This window comes from Aphanomyces astaci, assembly GCF_000520075.1.
Source record: "Aphanomyces astaci strain APO3 unplaced genomic scaffold supercont1.2, whole genome shotgun sequence".
NCBI lineage: Eukaryota > Oomycota > Saprolegniomycetes > Saprolegniales > Verrucalvaceae > Aphanomyces > Aphanomyces astaci.
This window is the reverse complement of record NW_009798265.1, coordinates 915,325-929,122: the sequence shown is the minus strand read 5'-3', so window position 1 is coordinate 929,122 and position 13,798 is coordinate 915,325. Positions and strand designations below refer to the sequence as shown.

The 13,798-nt window shown below is 52.3% G+C and overlaps 7 protein-coding genes across 11 annotated transcripts; 4 read left to right on the top strand and 3 right to left on the bottom strand.

The window, feature by feature from the left end:
- Positions 1-268: 268 nt before the first annotated feature.
- On the bottom strand, positions 269-1,160 carry H257_01189. 2 transcript variants are annotated; one of them, XM_009824270.1, is made up of 4 exons: positions 1,011-1,160; positions 804-960; positions 718-764; positions 269-677 (listed from the first exon to the last, which is right to left on the bottom strand). In XM_009824270.1, exons 1-4 carry the CDS (start codon positions 1,131-1,133, stop codon positions 438-440), a joined length of 567 nt encoding a protein of 188 aa, XP_009822572.1. In that variant the 5' UTR covers positions 1,134-1,160; the 3' UTR covers positions 269-437. The 2 variants fall into 2 exon arrangements, with proteins under 2 accessions (XP_009822572.1, XP_009822573.1); XM_009824271.1 differs by having other exon boundaries at positions 269-764.
- Positions 1,161-1,381: 221 nt separating this feature from the next.
- On the top strand, positions 1,382-1,771 carry H257_01188 (hypothetical protein; the record flags this gene model as incomplete). The annotated part of the gene is made up of 1 exon (XM_009824269.1): positions 1,382-1,771. The coding sequence occupies one exon, from the start codon at positions 1,382-1,384 to the stop codon at positions 1,769-1,771; it is 390 nt and encodes a 129-aa protein (XP_009822571.1).
- Positions 1,772-2,467: 696 nt separating this feature from the next.
- On the bottom strand, positions 2,468-4,383 carry H257_01187. 2 transcript variants are annotated; one of them, XM_009824268.1, is made up of 9 exons: positions 4,230-4,383; positions 4,069-4,180; positions 3,975-4,021; positions 3,830-3,929; positions 3,619-3,787; positions 3,463-3,562; positions 3,276-3,396; positions 3,023-3,208; positions 2,468-2,960 (listed from the first exon to the last, which is right to left on the bottom strand). In XM_009824268.1, the coding sequence occupies exons 1-9, from the start codon at positions 4,376-4,378 to the stop codon at positions 2,517-2,519; spliced, it is 1,428 nt and encodes a 475-aa protein (XP_009822570.1). In that variant the 5' UTR covers positions 4,379-4,383; the 3' UTR covers positions 2,468-2,516. The 2 variants fall into 2 exon arrangements, with proteins under 2 accessions (XP_009822570.1, XP_009822569.1); XM_009824267.1 differs by having other exon boundaries at positions 3,830-4,021.
- Positions 4,384-4,480: 97 nt separating this feature from the next.
- H257_01186 (hypothetical protein) lies at positions 4,481-6,990 on the top strand. 3 transcript variants are annotated; one of them, XM_009824264.1, is made up of 13 exons: positions 4,481-4,787; positions 4,840-5,037; positions 5,081-5,247; positions 5,294-5,364; positions 5,418-5,519; positions 5,573-5,656; positions 5,977-6,077; positions 6,152-6,251; positions 6,300-6,413; positions 6,465-6,560; positions 6,605-6,662; positions 6,711-6,781; positions 6,833-6,990. In XM_009824264.1, the coding sequence occupies exons 1-13, from the start codon at positions 4,513-4,515 to the stop codon at positions 6,884-6,886; spliced, it is 1,491 nt and encodes a 496-aa protein (XP_009822566.1). In that variant the 5' UTR covers positions 4,481-4,512; the 3' UTR covers positions 6,887-6,990. The 3 variants fall into 3 exon arrangements, with proteins under 3 accessions (XP_009822566.1, XP_009822567.1, XP_009822568.1); XM_009824265.1 differs by having other exon boundaries at positions 6,465-6,662; XM_009824266.1 differs by having other exon boundaries at positions 4,840-5,247.
- A 558-nt stretch (positions 6,991-7,548) lies between these two features.
- H257_01185 (hypothetical protein) lies at positions 7,549-8,012 on the top strand. Its single transcript, XM_009824263.1, has one exon. The coding sequence runs from the start codon at positions 7,554-7,556 to the stop codon at positions 7,950-7,952; it is 399 nt and encodes a 132-aa protein (XP_009822565.1). The 5' UTR covers positions 7,549-7,553; the 3' UTR covers positions 7,953-8,012.
- On the bottom strand, positions 7,549-9,713 carry H257_01184 (glucokinase). The gene is made up of 7 exons (XM_009824262.1): positions 9,657-9,713; positions 9,524-9,612; positions 9,311-9,476; positions 8,921-9,248; positions 8,639-8,850; positions 8,359-8,590; positions 7,549-8,306 (listed from the first exon to the last, which is right to left on the bottom strand). The coding sequence occupies exons 1-7, from the start codon at positions 9,674-9,676 to the stop codon at positions 8,130-8,132; spliced, it is 1,224 nt and encodes a 407-aa protein (XP_009822564.1). The 5' UTR covers positions 9,677-9,713; the 3' UTR covers positions 7,549-8,129.
- A 469-nt stretch (positions 9,714-10,182) lies between these two features.
- Positions 10,183-12,728, top strand: H257_01183 (ribonucleoside-diphosphate reductase, alpha subunit). The gene is made up of 2 exons (XM_009824261.1): positions 10,183-11,186; positions 11,248-12,728. Exons 1-2 carry the CDS (start codon positions 10,259-10,261, stop codon positions 12,669-12,671), a joined length of 2,352 nt encoding a protein of 783 aa, XP_009822563.1. The 5' UTR covers positions 10,183-10,258; the 3' UTR covers positions 12,672-12,728.
- Positions 12,729-13,798: the final 1,070 nt, after the last annotated feature.

Genomic DNA, 13,798 nt, shown 5'->3' with positions numbered 1-13,798 from the left:
ACGGTTGAAGTACTCAACGGCTTGCCGACTCTGATGAGCTGGAACGTGTGCGACCTCGTCCATGTGTCAAGTGAAATACACATTCAAACTGCACTGCCGATGGACATTGCGAACATGTGCAAATCCTGTACAAACACGACAACTACATGTGACCATAACTCCTTCTGCGACACACATTTCAGGTAGGTATCATTTCAAGTACAAGTGTGCATGTTGGAAGTATCTATCTGACGTGGTTGCCTGCTATTGAACTTGCATCTTGCTGCACGGAATCACACAATTCTCACCCATGTGAATGCTGTCTTCATGCTGCCTGAGGACCTGAGCATCTTTGCCTGCCCATACACACTTCCAATGGCTACTGCTACTACTTGGGTCCAAGACGTAGGTCGTTGTTGTATAATGTCAATGAACCACAAGTAGCGTTGATGCGCAATTCACTTGGTGGGTTTCGTGTGTCTTTTCGCAGCTGCCATGAGGCGAAGGGACCGTTGGTTGATGGCGTCGACTTCTGCCTGAATGTCCATGGCATCGGCGTCCATCGCAGCCTGCAGTTGAACCTGCTTGTCGCGAAGATAAGTGTCGTCAAATATCTGAGTTTGTGACGGTGCAGGTGGATGGCCATCGCTCAGCAGCACATTGTCGGCCTCCACAACAAGTGGTATCCGTCGAAGCGGCTACGCATTCTTGAGAACTCGAAGTCATCAAGCAACGTACATGCAGACGCTTGCATTGCGGTGGCGGTCGCAAGCACAGTCCCGATTCTATGCCAGTTTAGCTTCGTGTATCGGCTGGATTGTTACCTGGATCAAACATCGCCCCGTGCACTTTGCATTGGATGAACCCATGCGAAAAGAAGTCGGCGTCGTTCAAGTCCAATTCGAGCGCAACATGGCTGCACCGATTGGCGTAGGCATGTGGTGTGTCCCCTGAGAGGAACACAAACCCATCGACATTGCCCTGGTGGTGGAATGAATGTGCATGCTTTAGTGCATCGACAGGTGGGTTACCTTCCAACGAAACTTGAGAGCTTTGGACGGTGGAAGTGCCCGTAGCGATCGAAGCGACGCGATCACTCGTGGTGGCTGCTGTGGCTGGTGGCTCAGCCGCCGCACCGCCAAGGCCATCTTCATACGAGTACTCAAAGAATTGATAGTGAATATCCAATCCAAAACGGGTATGGCTTACATTTTGTCCAATCCAAAAGTCGAAAGAATATGGGTATAAAATGTAGCTGCCTGTTCAAGATTCAACATTGTAGCCAAGTCTATGGCCAATCAAATGTCTAGAAGGTCAGATAAGACCAACTGATTGGCTCGTGGGAGTTGAAGCACTCTCACTTGTCAAATCATTCATTGTTCAATTTCATCTGCATTCCATCATGACCGTCGTTAGCCTCGTAGCCGCCGTCATCTTTACGATCATCATGGTCCTCGCCATAGTCTTCTACATCAGCCTCGTGTTTGGCGCCCCGTACGGTGAATACTGCATGGGAGGAAGGTTCAGCGGCCGGCTGTCCACGCAATCTCGACTAATTTGCTTACTGCTTCAAGTTCCCTTGTTGGTATTGATGGCCCTTGTGGTGCTGGCTCGAGCGGACGTGGCCTTCCCGACCTTCTATTCGTCATGGCTGATTTGGGTTGTTGTCACGATCATGGGGTTCTCGCTGTTGATGAACGTTATCATGGCCAGCAGCTGGGACCAGTACATTTGGGCCCCTCAAGTTATCGCGTGCTTCGTCTGCAGTCTTTGCGTTGCCTTGGATGCGTAATCCCCACCTCACCACTGAGTTACTACCTTCAGTTATCGTATTAATCAAAAAGAGTAAATTCATGACTTGGAGACTCAGTGCAAATTGGTCAGTAAAAACCAGAAACTGACTACTGTACTTCAGAAATGTTGGTCGATGGAGAGTTCGAACTTCAACTCGCTCGTCATGACGACAACAGTCAGTCTCGTCGCCGCCATTACGTGTATGAACGCCATGGCCGTCGCCAGTGTCTTCTTCTACGCCATGTTGGGTTGCGAAGCCCCATGGGGCGACTACTGTATATGGTGGCACGTTTCCCTGCATGCATAACAGTCGTTTACTTGGTCATTGTGTCAATCGTGACATTCATCAAACAAACACATCAAATCCAAACAATCAACAGCGAGGTCAAGCTTGGGAACGCTACATCCGCTTGAGCCCCCCCCGCAGCCCCAGCAAACGATCCGTTGGGCCCCACAAGTAAGTCACCCCTTGCTTTGTCAGCAGCCTCGTCATTGCACTAGGCGCATGGACAACAACAGATTCCTTGATTCGTAGAATAGTATTAGTATACCGCGCATAGTACTGTACACGTTTTCATCCATGTCATACTAACCTAATTCCTTTCGTCATTTCGGCAGAGAGCATATCAACATTCGATTGTTTTGGGGACCGATCGTGTTTGATCCATTGGTGCATATTGCCATCAGACGAAACCCCTCAACCTTGAAACTTGTTTCCATATTACAACACGGATTACTGTCTCCTACTCTAGCAACTTGTCGTGGTCGGCCTTGGTGAACGGACCCCCCCCGACCCCCGCGTCGACACACACTTCATTTCCGTGGAGCGCCGTAAGCACTTGGACCGGCGCCTCCGCTGGGGGGACGTGGGGCAGTTGCGACGCCTCAAAGCGCCCCTCGTACGCCCACAGCCCCATCGCCGGGTTGGACACGTAATAAAACGACCGCTTTCCCCCCTCGGTGGTGTTCCATCCGTCCTGCCGCCCGTCGATTTGGTACAGCGCGAGCATGTCGTCCAGCTTGGCGTACTCAAAGCCAACGCCTTCGACCTCTTCCTTGGTCAGTCCATTCGGAGCACACGCATACACGACACGAAAGCGGTTCTCTGGGGATCCGTGGATCAAGTGCGCGGCGGCGCTCAGGTTCTTCATCAAGTCTCGGTTGGCAGCAATGTGGGCAAGTACTTCCTACACTCAGCGTTGCATGTTGAACGATGATCCGGACGAGAGGCGGGGACGAACGAACGTACGGGGGTGGTGCGGTATCCGTACTTTCGAATGAGAAGGTCGATCTGCTTGTCCTCTCCGAAATGCGTCACGCCTGGCGCGAGCACCACCAGCGTCCCGCCGTCGGCTATAGCCATGCGCGTCCTGTAGATGCTCTTGTTCCCGAGCCACGTGGTTTTGAACTCGTCGGCGTCCAGGTGCACTACCACCTGTACATATATATAAATATATATATATATATATATCCGTTGTAGTTATAGACTGGGTAGTACGTACCTCGTGCAACGGAGCGGGCAACAGGATGAAGTTGACCTGTAGCGACAAGGCCGCTGCTTTCGTGAAGCACTCGTCGTCGGTGCCGATATACACGCCGCGCGTGACCACCGATCCGTCGTCGCTAGATGTCCATGGCGTAAGCAAGATATATATATCATATTATAATATCATGGGGGAGAGGGCATACCGTCGACCAATCACCGTTTGGACGTACACAATCGGCAAGTGCGTGAGAAAGTGGTCCGACGCGTAGTTGAGAATGCGCCGAAGGGGGTTGTTGGCGCGGCCTAGTCAAATGTCCGTGCAGCCAAGGATCGGGGGAATGGAAGGAAGGAAAGGGTACCCATCATGCGCTCCATGCCGTAGACGGCGCCGATGAAGTGGGAGAAATTGATGGCGTCGCTGCCCCCGGTGCCGACGAACAGGTTCTTGTTGTAGTTGGCCATGCCCATGACCTCGTGGGGCACCACTTGGCCGATCGACAGGATGAGGTCGTGGCCCCCTTCCCAGATCTAATGGGACATGAAATGAGGAATTGAAAAGAGGACGAGTACCAGCTTGTTGAGCTGCGCTGGCCACGGCTCGTCCACCTGCCCGTCGCTCGCTTCACGCACCAATTCACGCGGCACTTCACCGATTTTCACCACGTCGTTCCTGTGTAGGTAAGAATATGCAGGGAGAAATAACATGCAGACCCACCGCCAGTCATGGACGCGGAATAGATCGTGAGGTACGGCGCCAAACATCTACACAAGAAAACGGTCACAATTGATGGCACCCATACACCCGTCACCTTGGAAATCTCGATAGGAGTCATCGGTGCATGCGTTCCCAACGCCGGCATGATATCCTTGACATGTTCCCCAAAGTACTCGTAGGCATGTTGGGTCACAATGCCAGACTTTCTACGCATGTATGAGAACGTCGTCGACATGACCTTCGTCCTCGACGTACGAATGGAAGCGGGTAAAGTCTGGTGGCACGAACATCACCTTTCGCTTGTCCTTGCCATGAAACTTATCCAGCGCAGTCACTAGCGCCTGCTTGAGGTCGTCGTCCGAGATCTCCGTGGTCGGGGACCCGTCGCTGTAGAGTAGGACCATCGCACCAATTGCAAAACTGGCCAAAGATCGCAAAAACCACGAAGTTGTTGTATTCCGGATAACGAGCAACCTCAACATCAAATATCCGGACGATCGAAGTGAATGCACTCCTCCGGTGCCGTCCAATTGCCACAATGCTGCGACATCACCTCCGCCGCGCCTTCGGACTTCAGAAGCCTCGGTGTGCCCACCTGTCGACGTCGGTATCTCCCAAGGAGTACGATCTCATTGTCATCGGAAGCGGGCCTTCTGGACTGCAATGTGCGCTCGAGTCGGCCAAAATGGGCAAGTCCGTGGCGATCATCGACAAGTCCGAAGAGATCGGTGGTGTCTGCGTGCACACGGGGACAATTCCGTCCAAAACGTTTCGCGAAGCAGTGCTTCACTTGTCTGGATTCAACCACCACGGGTACTGCAACGACGACACATGACGATATCAACTTTACGTCGTCTTCATGCAGATTCTACGGCAAGTCCTACTCCCGCGAGCGCATTACGTTGAGCGACATTCTGCACCGCGTGAATGTGGTCGTGTCGTCTGAAATGGACGTCATCCGAGCCCAGCTCAAAGCAGCGCACGTCCAGATCATTCCCGGCAAGGCGCGCTTTGAAAATGCCAACGAAGTGTCGGTCGAAAACGGCACCGTCCACCGTGAAGCGTACGCGTCTGCTGCGCGTTGTTGTTCACATTTCCATCCTTAGCATGATCTACCGCGGCAAGAAGTTCCTTATCGCATGTGGCACGTACCCGGCGCACTCTCCCGTGGTGCCCGTGGACGGCGAGGTCATCTTGGACAGCGACGGCATCCTGGAAGCGTCCAAAGGCGAGCTTCCCAAGTCGTGGATCGTGGTCGGCGCGGGCGTCATCGGTACCTCGTCGCAGTGAACGGACGTTTTAAACTAGCGAAACGATAGGAATGGAGTACGCGTCCATGCTCAATGTGCTGCCGGGGGTGGCCGTGACGGTGGTCGATGGGCGACCAGACGTACGACCAATCGATTCAAGGATGTCTAACACTCTGCTGAAACGTGTCGCTAGATCTTGACGTTTTGCGACGACGAGATTGTGAGCGCGTTGAAGATGGAGATGAGGCACAAAGGGGCGCGGTTCCTCCTCGGTGAAACCATTCAATCTGTCACTGTATCTCAGCCCTGCGTTTTATCTCCATATTCAGCACTGTTTTCACTTGGTAGCGGGTGGCCAAAGGCGTGCGAGTGGACTTTGCCAGTGGCAAGTCGAGCTTTGCTGAAGCGTTGCTTTACTGCGTCGGCCGTCAGGTACTCTTATGGCCCTTTGACCCCAATTGGGCGGATTCTTTGCCAAATCCGTCGATCGATTGGTTGTACTGACGTTTGTATGTTCCCACACAATGTTGAAGTATGGGTGGTTTTGATTGGCTACTTGATTCGTGTTGTGGGTTTTGATTGGTCGAGCATCGATTATCTGTCGATTGCGCACCCCCCTCCAATTTCGACTCGACTTGACAATAATCGTTTCACGATCCCTCGACTTTGAGATATGTAGTATCAAATATTGACAAAATAGCAAATATTATATTAATATTTTTCACAAGTATGATACTCATTCTCGTTGGTAGGCCAACACGGACGCACTCAACTTGGAAGGCGTGGGCTTGGCCAAAAACAAACGGGGTCTCCTGACCGTGAACAAGCAGTACCAGACCAGCCAGCCCCACATGTACACAAATATATATACAAATATATATATATATATATATATAGTCCATCTCGTGGCTAAAGTGGCGACTGCAGTTATGCGGCGGGAGATTGCATTGGCGCACCGTCGCTCGCGTCGACGAGTTTAGAGCAAGGGCGGCTGGCTGCGTGTGATATGTGGCATCACGAAGACCAGGTAGGGACATACGATGAAGCAATCGGTAGAGTGTTTTTTGTGTTGTAGCCGACGAGCCAGTTGGACTCTGGCAATTACCCGTACGGCATTTACACGATTCCAGAGATCTCCATGGTGGGCAAGACCGAGCAGCAGTTGACCAAGGAAGGCCGGAATTACGCTGTACGACGTCGTTCGATTGTTCATAGGTTGTGACGACGACTATGTACATAGGTTGGCATGGCCAAGTACTCGGAGTTGGCCAAAGGCATGATGGCGGGTGGCCAGAAGGGCGCGCTCAAGATCCTCTTTGACCCGGATACCCAAAGCGTAAGCTACCGAACCTCTCGACGACGTTCTCACTTCGCGTGCAGGTGCTCGGCGTGCATGCGATCGGGCAAGGCGCGACGGAAATCATTCATATTGGCCAAGGTACACAACCCATGTATATGTGTATATAAAGTGAGTATTTCTTTGTAGTCGCGATGGCCATGAACTGCAAGATCACGTACTTTCGAGACGCTGTGTTCAACTACCCGACGCTGGCCGAGGTACGACCGTCCGGTACCTGAGATGATGGATGATGTCACTGGCGACTGTAGGCGTACCGTGTGGCGGCGTTGAATGGGCTCGGTCGGCTGACCAAGGAATTGTAAACAACGGCACCCATACTGTAGTCGTCAGTTGAGATAGAAAAGTGCTTTGCGAGTTAGTTGGCAGAACATACATCAATGACATATGCTCATGGAACCAACCTTACGGACATAGGGGGAAGGTGTAGCTAGCCTGCACTTATCACCCCCCTGGGTACACCTCTGTGGATGAGAACATACTAGGAGCATCGGCAAACGGAAATGTACATCTAGCAAAAGAACACTAGTTTGGAAACGTAAAGCGTTTGGAGAGATACTTGTGTGTTGGTCGGTGCAACCACGTCGTCACAATCCACCTTCGCGACGGCGGTTGATGTGCATCTGTACTGGCTACTCAATGCCATGAGAGCATAAGTCGTATTAGTACTCGTGTGTCCTGTAGCCAGGGAGGGGGTTGAGTCATCGTCGTCCAGTAGAGCGACGCTACCCCACCACCACCAGCGTTGGGTCGTTCACTCAAGACGATGCAAGACAGGCTGGTCATTCATCCATGTCCGTGTCGAGTGTGGTCCTGAACACTTTCATTCGACGTACTGCCTGCGTGACTGGCCATTTCGAGCTCTGTCGCATGGGTAGTACTTAGTACATAGTAGTAGTACCTAGTACTGTTTTCAGAGTAGCCACCGTTCGAAAAGTGGCGATCCAGCTCACTTAACCCACAACCACTGGGATGCATCATGACACCAGTTTCCATTTTCCATTCCGTATGCCACGAAGTAGTACCGACAAGAAGGTCCGGACAAAGGTCGCGCCGCACTCGGCCTTTGTATGCCAATACACGTCCAAGCGATGCGACCGCGCTCGATCCGCCAAGAAGAACGGACAGCTCCATCGTCTCTGCGAGTACCACCGCGGCAAAGCGAACCGGTTCCAAAAAGCGTACAAGCTGCGCGTGACCAAAGCGAGTCCACCCGACTCGCCCGTCGTGCCGTTGACTCCTCCCCTGGCGGCAGACGACGACAACAACGACGGGTTGGATCCGATCCCGTTCTTCTCTACCGACTGCGACCTCTCATGGAATGCCGAAGACTATCAAATGCTGTGCGACGCCATCATCACTGCCGCGTAGAAGCCTACTGTACTACACCTACAGTACCTACTCTCTATTTAACAACTTCGTTTGCTTTCTCTACTGTCAATCATTACCCCCGTACTATATAACGTTATGGACAAGCCACTACAGTATGGTGGCTGGTACGTATCCATCATATCGATTGCTTGTCAACTAGTACCGCCGACCAGCACTTTACTTCTTTCCCAGGCGGAACCCAATCGTGACGCCGACCAACGCCGCCGTCACCACCGCAATGTACTTGGCCGAGTCGGCTACCACACCGCTGCTGCTCTTCTTGGACACAAGGGGCTCGACAGCCGCCGTCGGAGCAACCGCAGCAGCCACTTGGCCTCGCGATTTGTTGAGCAGCTAAACACACTGGCTGGCTAAGTTGATCGAAGTAGCGCTATTTGTGTCGCACCTGGTACGAGTAATAGTGCGCGCCACGCTCGCCCAAGTCTTCCGTGAGCACCAAGTAGATGGGCACAGACTTGAGCGCGGGGGTGACGCGACCCTTGTCGAAAAGCGCGTCCAGGAACCAGCTCTTCTTGGTGAAGAAGTCGAGATTCTTGGGCGCCATGCCGCCCGTGATGTACAAGCCCCCTCGAGGCAAGTACTTGAGCGCCGCGTTGCCCGCTTCTCGGCCGTACCCCCTGATGCGTACTTATTATACATGAAGGGGATGAGGAGGTCATCTGTACTTGACAAAGATCTCCATGGCTTGGCTGCACAGCTCATCCGACCCAGCGTTCTTGCCGACGACGCCGCCGCGCAACGAGTCGGTGCTTTCGAACTCGGCGTGGACCGTGCTGTTGACTTTCTCGGGGAACTTCTCCGCCAAGTGCTCGTAGATGCTGGCGAGGCCGTTTCCGCTGATGATGCGCTCCGTGGACAGCCGCTTGTTGGGGCCAAACTAAATGGTCGACCAAGGTGGTGGTTATAGGGAGGGAGGAAGATGTCCATGGATGATGTAATAGCCCTGCCTTGTTGCGAAGCTTGTCGTAGATCTCGACTTCGATGTCCGTCGTTGGGGAGTAGTCGCAGTGGCCGCCTTCCGTGGGAAAGCACTCGTAAGACTCGCCAGACGGGGTCAAGAAACATTCTCCGAGTCCCGTGCCAGCACCGATGGTCGCGATCGGTGCGTCCACTTCACGCGGCACGTCGTTCAAGGCCAGGTATTCATGCTCCCGAAGGGTTAAGAGACCATAGCCCATGGCCACAAAGTCGTTGACCAACTTGACGTTGGCGATGCCGAGTTCTCGCTGCAAGTTGTCGCCGTTGATGGACCAGCCGAACGCAATGTTCGTGAACCTAGATTTCATGCCATCACTTGCGGCGCTCCATGTAGCAAGAGTGGCACAAGGGTGACATACACGACGGAGTTGTTCAACACTGGGCCCGCGCAGGCCAAGACGCAGCAAATAGGAGGATCGTCGACGTCGGCTTCTTTCAGGAACAAATGTACCACTTCCACAAAGCTGCCGTGGTTCTCATTGAGGTACTTTTGGTTGAACACAAGTTCCCCCGGAGCGATTTTGCCTAAGCAACGAACATGCAGTGAAAAAAGCAGTCGACGTGTAGCGCACCTTTCAAGTGGACGCTGTTGTGGGGCACACGCCACAGCGTGAGTCGGGTGTTGGTCCCGCCGCAGTCCCCAGACACAATCAGGTCATATCTAGATCCATATGAGGAGGCCAGACAGGAGGAGGCATGTCGTACCCGTCGTCAGCTGGCGCCATCTTGACTGTCCTATCGCTTTCCAAATTACTTCTGCCTTAAGGTTCTGGCCCCACACACCATTTTTCCACCCTGATCGCTGATTGGCTTAATTGTGGATACCGATTCAGCGAATCGGACGGCAGTTTGGAAGTATCCGGATAATCCCACGGATGAAACGCATGCGTTGATCGGGATATGGCGAAAGGTCAGTCAGTACAAGTAGTACTTACTAGAAGTATCATTGTAAGGGCTATGAAGAACGCAAGGCCTTATGTAGCCTAGATTCCTTGCTCTGAAGAATTACTCCAGTAATTCATCAGAGTACGCCATCTCAGCACTCTCTGGCACGCAGCTTCCCCTGTGATTGGCTACTGGCTTGGTGGGATAATATGCTTCTTTTGAAGACGAGTTTAAAAAAGATCCAATAATAATAATCGAATCGTTCGTTGCTTTCCATACAAATACCAAGAGAGAATAAAATATTCCATTCCCACCACGCACCAATGAAACGCCAGAAATTGGCGCGCCAAGAAAAGCGAGGGAAAAAGTGAGTTCCGTGGCCGACGGGGAACGTTCATTTCGGAATTTCATCGGTACAAAGTATGTACGTTGTGAAACGGGACGGCCGCCAAGAAGAGGTCAAGTTCGACAAGATCACCGGCCGCATCAGCAAGCTGTGCTATGGTCTTGACGCCAAGTACGTGAACCCGATCCTCATCGCACAGAAGGTCGTCGCCGGCGTGTACGCGGGAGTGACGACGTCCGAGTTGGACGAGTTGGCGGCAGAAACCGCCGCGTACCAATCGACCCAGCACCCCGACTTTTCCAAGCTTGCGGCTCGTATCTCCATCTCCAACTTGCACAAGAACACGAACAAGCTGTTCTCGGACAACATTGAGTTGTTCTACGGCAACAAACATGCCAAGACGGGTGCCGCCGCGCCGTTGATTGCTGACGACGTGTATAAGATCATCATGGACAACAAGGAAGTGTTGAACAGTGCGATCATCACTGACCGCGACTTCGAATACGACTACTTTGGCTTCAAAACGTTGGAAAAGTCGTACTTGCTTCGCGTGGGCGACAAGGTGTGCGAGCGCCCCCAACACTTGATCATGCGCGTGGCTGTGGGCATCCATAAAGAAGACATTGAGTCGGTGCTGACCACGTACGAGTACATGTCGCAATTGTACTTCACCCACGCGACCCCGACCTTGTTCAACGCCGGCACGCCTCGTCCTCAACTGTCGTCGTGCTTCCTCTTGTCCATGAAGGACGATTCCATCGAAGGTATCTACGACACATTGAAGAACTGTGCGTGCATTTCCAAGTGGGCTGGCGGCATTGGCGTGAACATCCACAACATCCGCGCCACCAACAGCTACATTCGCGGGACCAACGGGTCCTCCAACGGGATCATTCCCATGCTTCGGGTGTTCAACGACACTGCTCGCTACGTGGACCAAGGCGGGGGAAAGCGCAAGGGGTCGTTCGCCATGTACTTGGAGCCTTGGCATGCCGACATCTTTGGTACGACGATTGACAGACTACTCATCGTCACCCCACTTATATCTCATATAACTCTGGGTAGAATTCTTGGATCTCAAGAAGAACCACGGCAATGAACTGCATCGTGCCCGCGACTTGTTCTACGCCATGTGGATTCCGGATCTGTTCATGAAGCGCGTCGAGTCGAACGGCGACTGGAGCTTGTTCTGTCCCAATGAAGCGCCGGGGCTGCACGAATGCTGGGGCGCCGAGTTCGAGGCGCTGTTCCACAAGTACGAGTCGGAAGGCCGTGCGCGCAAGACGATCAAGGCGCAGCAGTTGTGGTTCGCCATCTTGGAGTCGCAAGTCGAAACCGGCACGCCGTACATGCTGTACAAGGATGCGTGCAACGGCAAGTCCAACCAGCAGAACCTGGGCACGATCAAGTCGTCCAACTTGTGCTGCGAGATCATCGAGTACACGAGCAAGGACGAAGTGGCCGTGTGCAACTTGGCGTCCATCGCGCTGTCCAAGTTTGTCGAGAACGCTGTGTTTGACTTTGCACACCTGCACAAGATCGCCAAGGTGGTCACGACCAACCTCAACAAGGTGATCGACGTCAACTATTACCCCATCCAAGAAGCGCGCAACAGCAACATGCGCCACCGCCCGATCGGGATTGGCGTCCAAGGCCTTGCCGACGCGTTCATCCTCATGGGGTACTCGTTCGAGTCGGTGGAAGCCAAGGTGCTGAACCAGCAGATCTTTGAAACCATCTACCACGCCGCCATGGAAACGTCCATGGAACTCGCCAAGAGCCAAGGGCCGTACGAGACCTACGAGGGCTCCCCCGTGAGTCAGGGCAAGTTCCAGTACGACTTGTGGGGCGTCACGCCGTCGGATCTGTGGGACTGGGCGTCGCTCAAGGCGCAAGTGGCCCAGCACGGCATCCGCAACTCGCTGCTCTTGGCCCCCATGCCCACGGCGTCCACCGCGCAGATCCTCGGCAACAACGAATCAATCGAGCCGTTTACGTCCAACATGTACAGCCGCCGCGTCCTCGCGGGCGAATTCACCATCGTTAACAAGTACTTGATGAAGGAGCTGATCTCGCTGGGTCTGTGGAACAGCGACGTCCGCAACCAGATCTTGCATGACCGCGGCAGCGTTCAAAACGTCGCGTCCATCCCCGCGAACGTCAAGGAAGTGTACAAGACTGTGTGGGAGATCAAGCAAAAGGTCGTGCTCGACTTGGCCGCCGACCGCGGTGCGTTCATCTGCCAAAGCCAAAGCATGAACGTGCACATCGCCGACCCAAGCATCAGTAAGCTCACGTCCATGCACTTTTATGCGTGGAAGCGCGGCTTGAAGACCGGTATGTACTACCTCCGCTCGCGCCCCAAAGCTGACGCGATTCAGTTCACGGTGGACCAAGCGGCCATCAAGAAGCAGCAGGCGGCGAATGCGGGCAAGGCCCCCAAGCCCGTGGAACCCGAGGAAGAAGAGTGCCTGTCGTGTGGCGCCTAAGCCGAGGCTTGTTATGTATGCCCAACGTAATTATATATGCAATTTTTACTACTCTGACGTTGTTGTACTGTACTGATTGGGCAAAACATACTTCGAAGTACTACACGTATACAGTACAACAGTATTACACCATTTTGCGTTTAATTTCAGATTGTTTTCAATATATTTTCACTAACAAGGGATATATGTATTTCACCTGAACCCCATGTTAATTCACCCAACATCTGTTATTTTTCTCGCAGAATTGAAATTTGGCCATTATATTTCACCCAACCCCCGATATAATTCACCCAACCAACGGTTAATTTCATCTTTTGAAATTATATTTCACCTGACCACTAATGTATTTCATGAAAAGTAAATCCTTTACGCCCGAGAGAGTTAAAACCAACACAAGGAACACATCTATGGCTCAAGCACCAACGTCCAAGTCTTGCATCTTCGTAGCACGGACATAAAACGGCTCAAGGCGAGCCGCGTACACATGCAAGGGATTCAGCTCAATTCCTATTCCATTGTTGAGTTAAATACGATACAAATCGACTGAATACCTGCAATTGCCTCGTCCGCTGTGTGTTCCAAGTATTGCATGCGAAACGCATTACGAGTTTGACCATCGGTGGTAGCCCCATATCAGATCGTTTTGCGTATTATCTGTAGCTTACCGCGTTGCATTGGTGTCAACGAATCTAACATGAGCCATCCTTTTGCAGTGGACTCGTTGATTCCATATGCACGAGCAACGGACTTCCAGCCTTGTTCAGATTCAAGAATGCTTTGAATTAGAATGATTTTTACCGGTAGTGCATTATATTTTCGAAAGGTGAAATTAATCTGTGTTGGGTGAATTATACAGTAGCGCAGGTTGGGTGAAATATATCGGCGATATTTTACGTCGGTGTGAAATATAATGGAGGTTGGGTGAACTACACAGTATATTGGCGAGTGGGTGAAATATATCCGATGGTGGTGGAAATATTTTGAAATAAAGCTGAAAATAAACGCAAATGGTGTAGTGTGTACTGAACATTGTATACTTTAGTTTGTACAAGATGAAATTAAATGCGATTGGCAAATTGACTCAAAAGTCCAGATTTGGGTGAATGGCACAATATGACAATGGACAA

Coding starts and splice junctions, on each gene's coding strand:
- H257_01183 (XM_009824261.1), top strand. CDS start 10,259: ATGTACGTTGTGAAACGGGACGGCCGCCAAGAAGAGGTCAAGTTCGAC. Junction 11,187..11,247: donor TTGGCATGCCGACATCTTTG/GTACGACGATTG, acceptor AACTCTGGGTAG/AATTCTTGGATCTCAAGAAG.
- H257_01184 (XM_009824262.1), bottom strand. CDS start 9,676: ATGGCGCCAGCTGACGACGG. Junction 9,613..9,656: donor ATGGCGCCAGCTGACGACGG/GTACGACATGCC, acceptor ATATGGATCTAG/ATATGACCTGATTGTGTCTG. Junction 8,851..8,920: donor ACGACAAGCTTCGCAACAAG/GCAGGGCTATTA, acceptor TCGACCATTTAG/TTTGGCCCCAACAAGCGGCT.
- H257_01187 (XM_009824267.1), bottom strand. CDS start 4,378: ATGGTCCTACTCTACAGCGACGGGTCCCCGACCACGGAGATCTCGGAC. Junction 4,022..4,068: donor CTCCTATCGAGATTTCCAAG/GTGACGGGTGTA, acceptor TTTCTTGTGTAG/ATGTTTGGCGCCGTACCTCA. Junction 3,397..3,462: donor CAAACGGTGATTGGTCGACG/GTATGCCCTCTC, acceptor ATGGACATCTAG/CGACGACGGATCGGTGGTCA.
- H257_01189 (XM_009824270.1), bottom strand. CDS start 1,133: ATGAAGATGGCCTTGGCGGTGCGGCGGCTGAGCCACCAGCCACAGCAG. Junction 765..803: donor CGGGGCGATGTTTGATCCAG/GTAACAATCCAG, acceptor AAACTGGCATAG/AATCGGGACTGTGCTTGCGA. Junction 678..717: donor CGCAATGCAAGCGTCTGCAT/GTACGTTGCTTG, acceptor AAGAATGCGTAG/CCGCTTCGACGGATACCACT.
- H257_01186 (XM_009824264.1), top strand. CDS start 4,513: ATGCTGCGACATCACCTCCGCCGCGCCTTCGGACTTCAGAAGCCTCGG. Junction 5,520..5,572: donor AAACCATTCAATCTGTCACT/GTATCTCAGCCC, acceptor TTCACTTGGTAG/CGGGTGGCCAAAGGCGTGCG. Junction 6,782..6,832: donor ACTACCCGACGCTGGCCGAG/GTACGACCGTCC, acceptor TGGCGACTGTAG/GCGTACCGTGTGGCGGCGTT.
- H257_01185 (XM_009824263.1), top strand. CDS start 7,554: ATGCATCATGACACCAGTTTCCATTTTCCATTCCGTATGCCACGAAGT.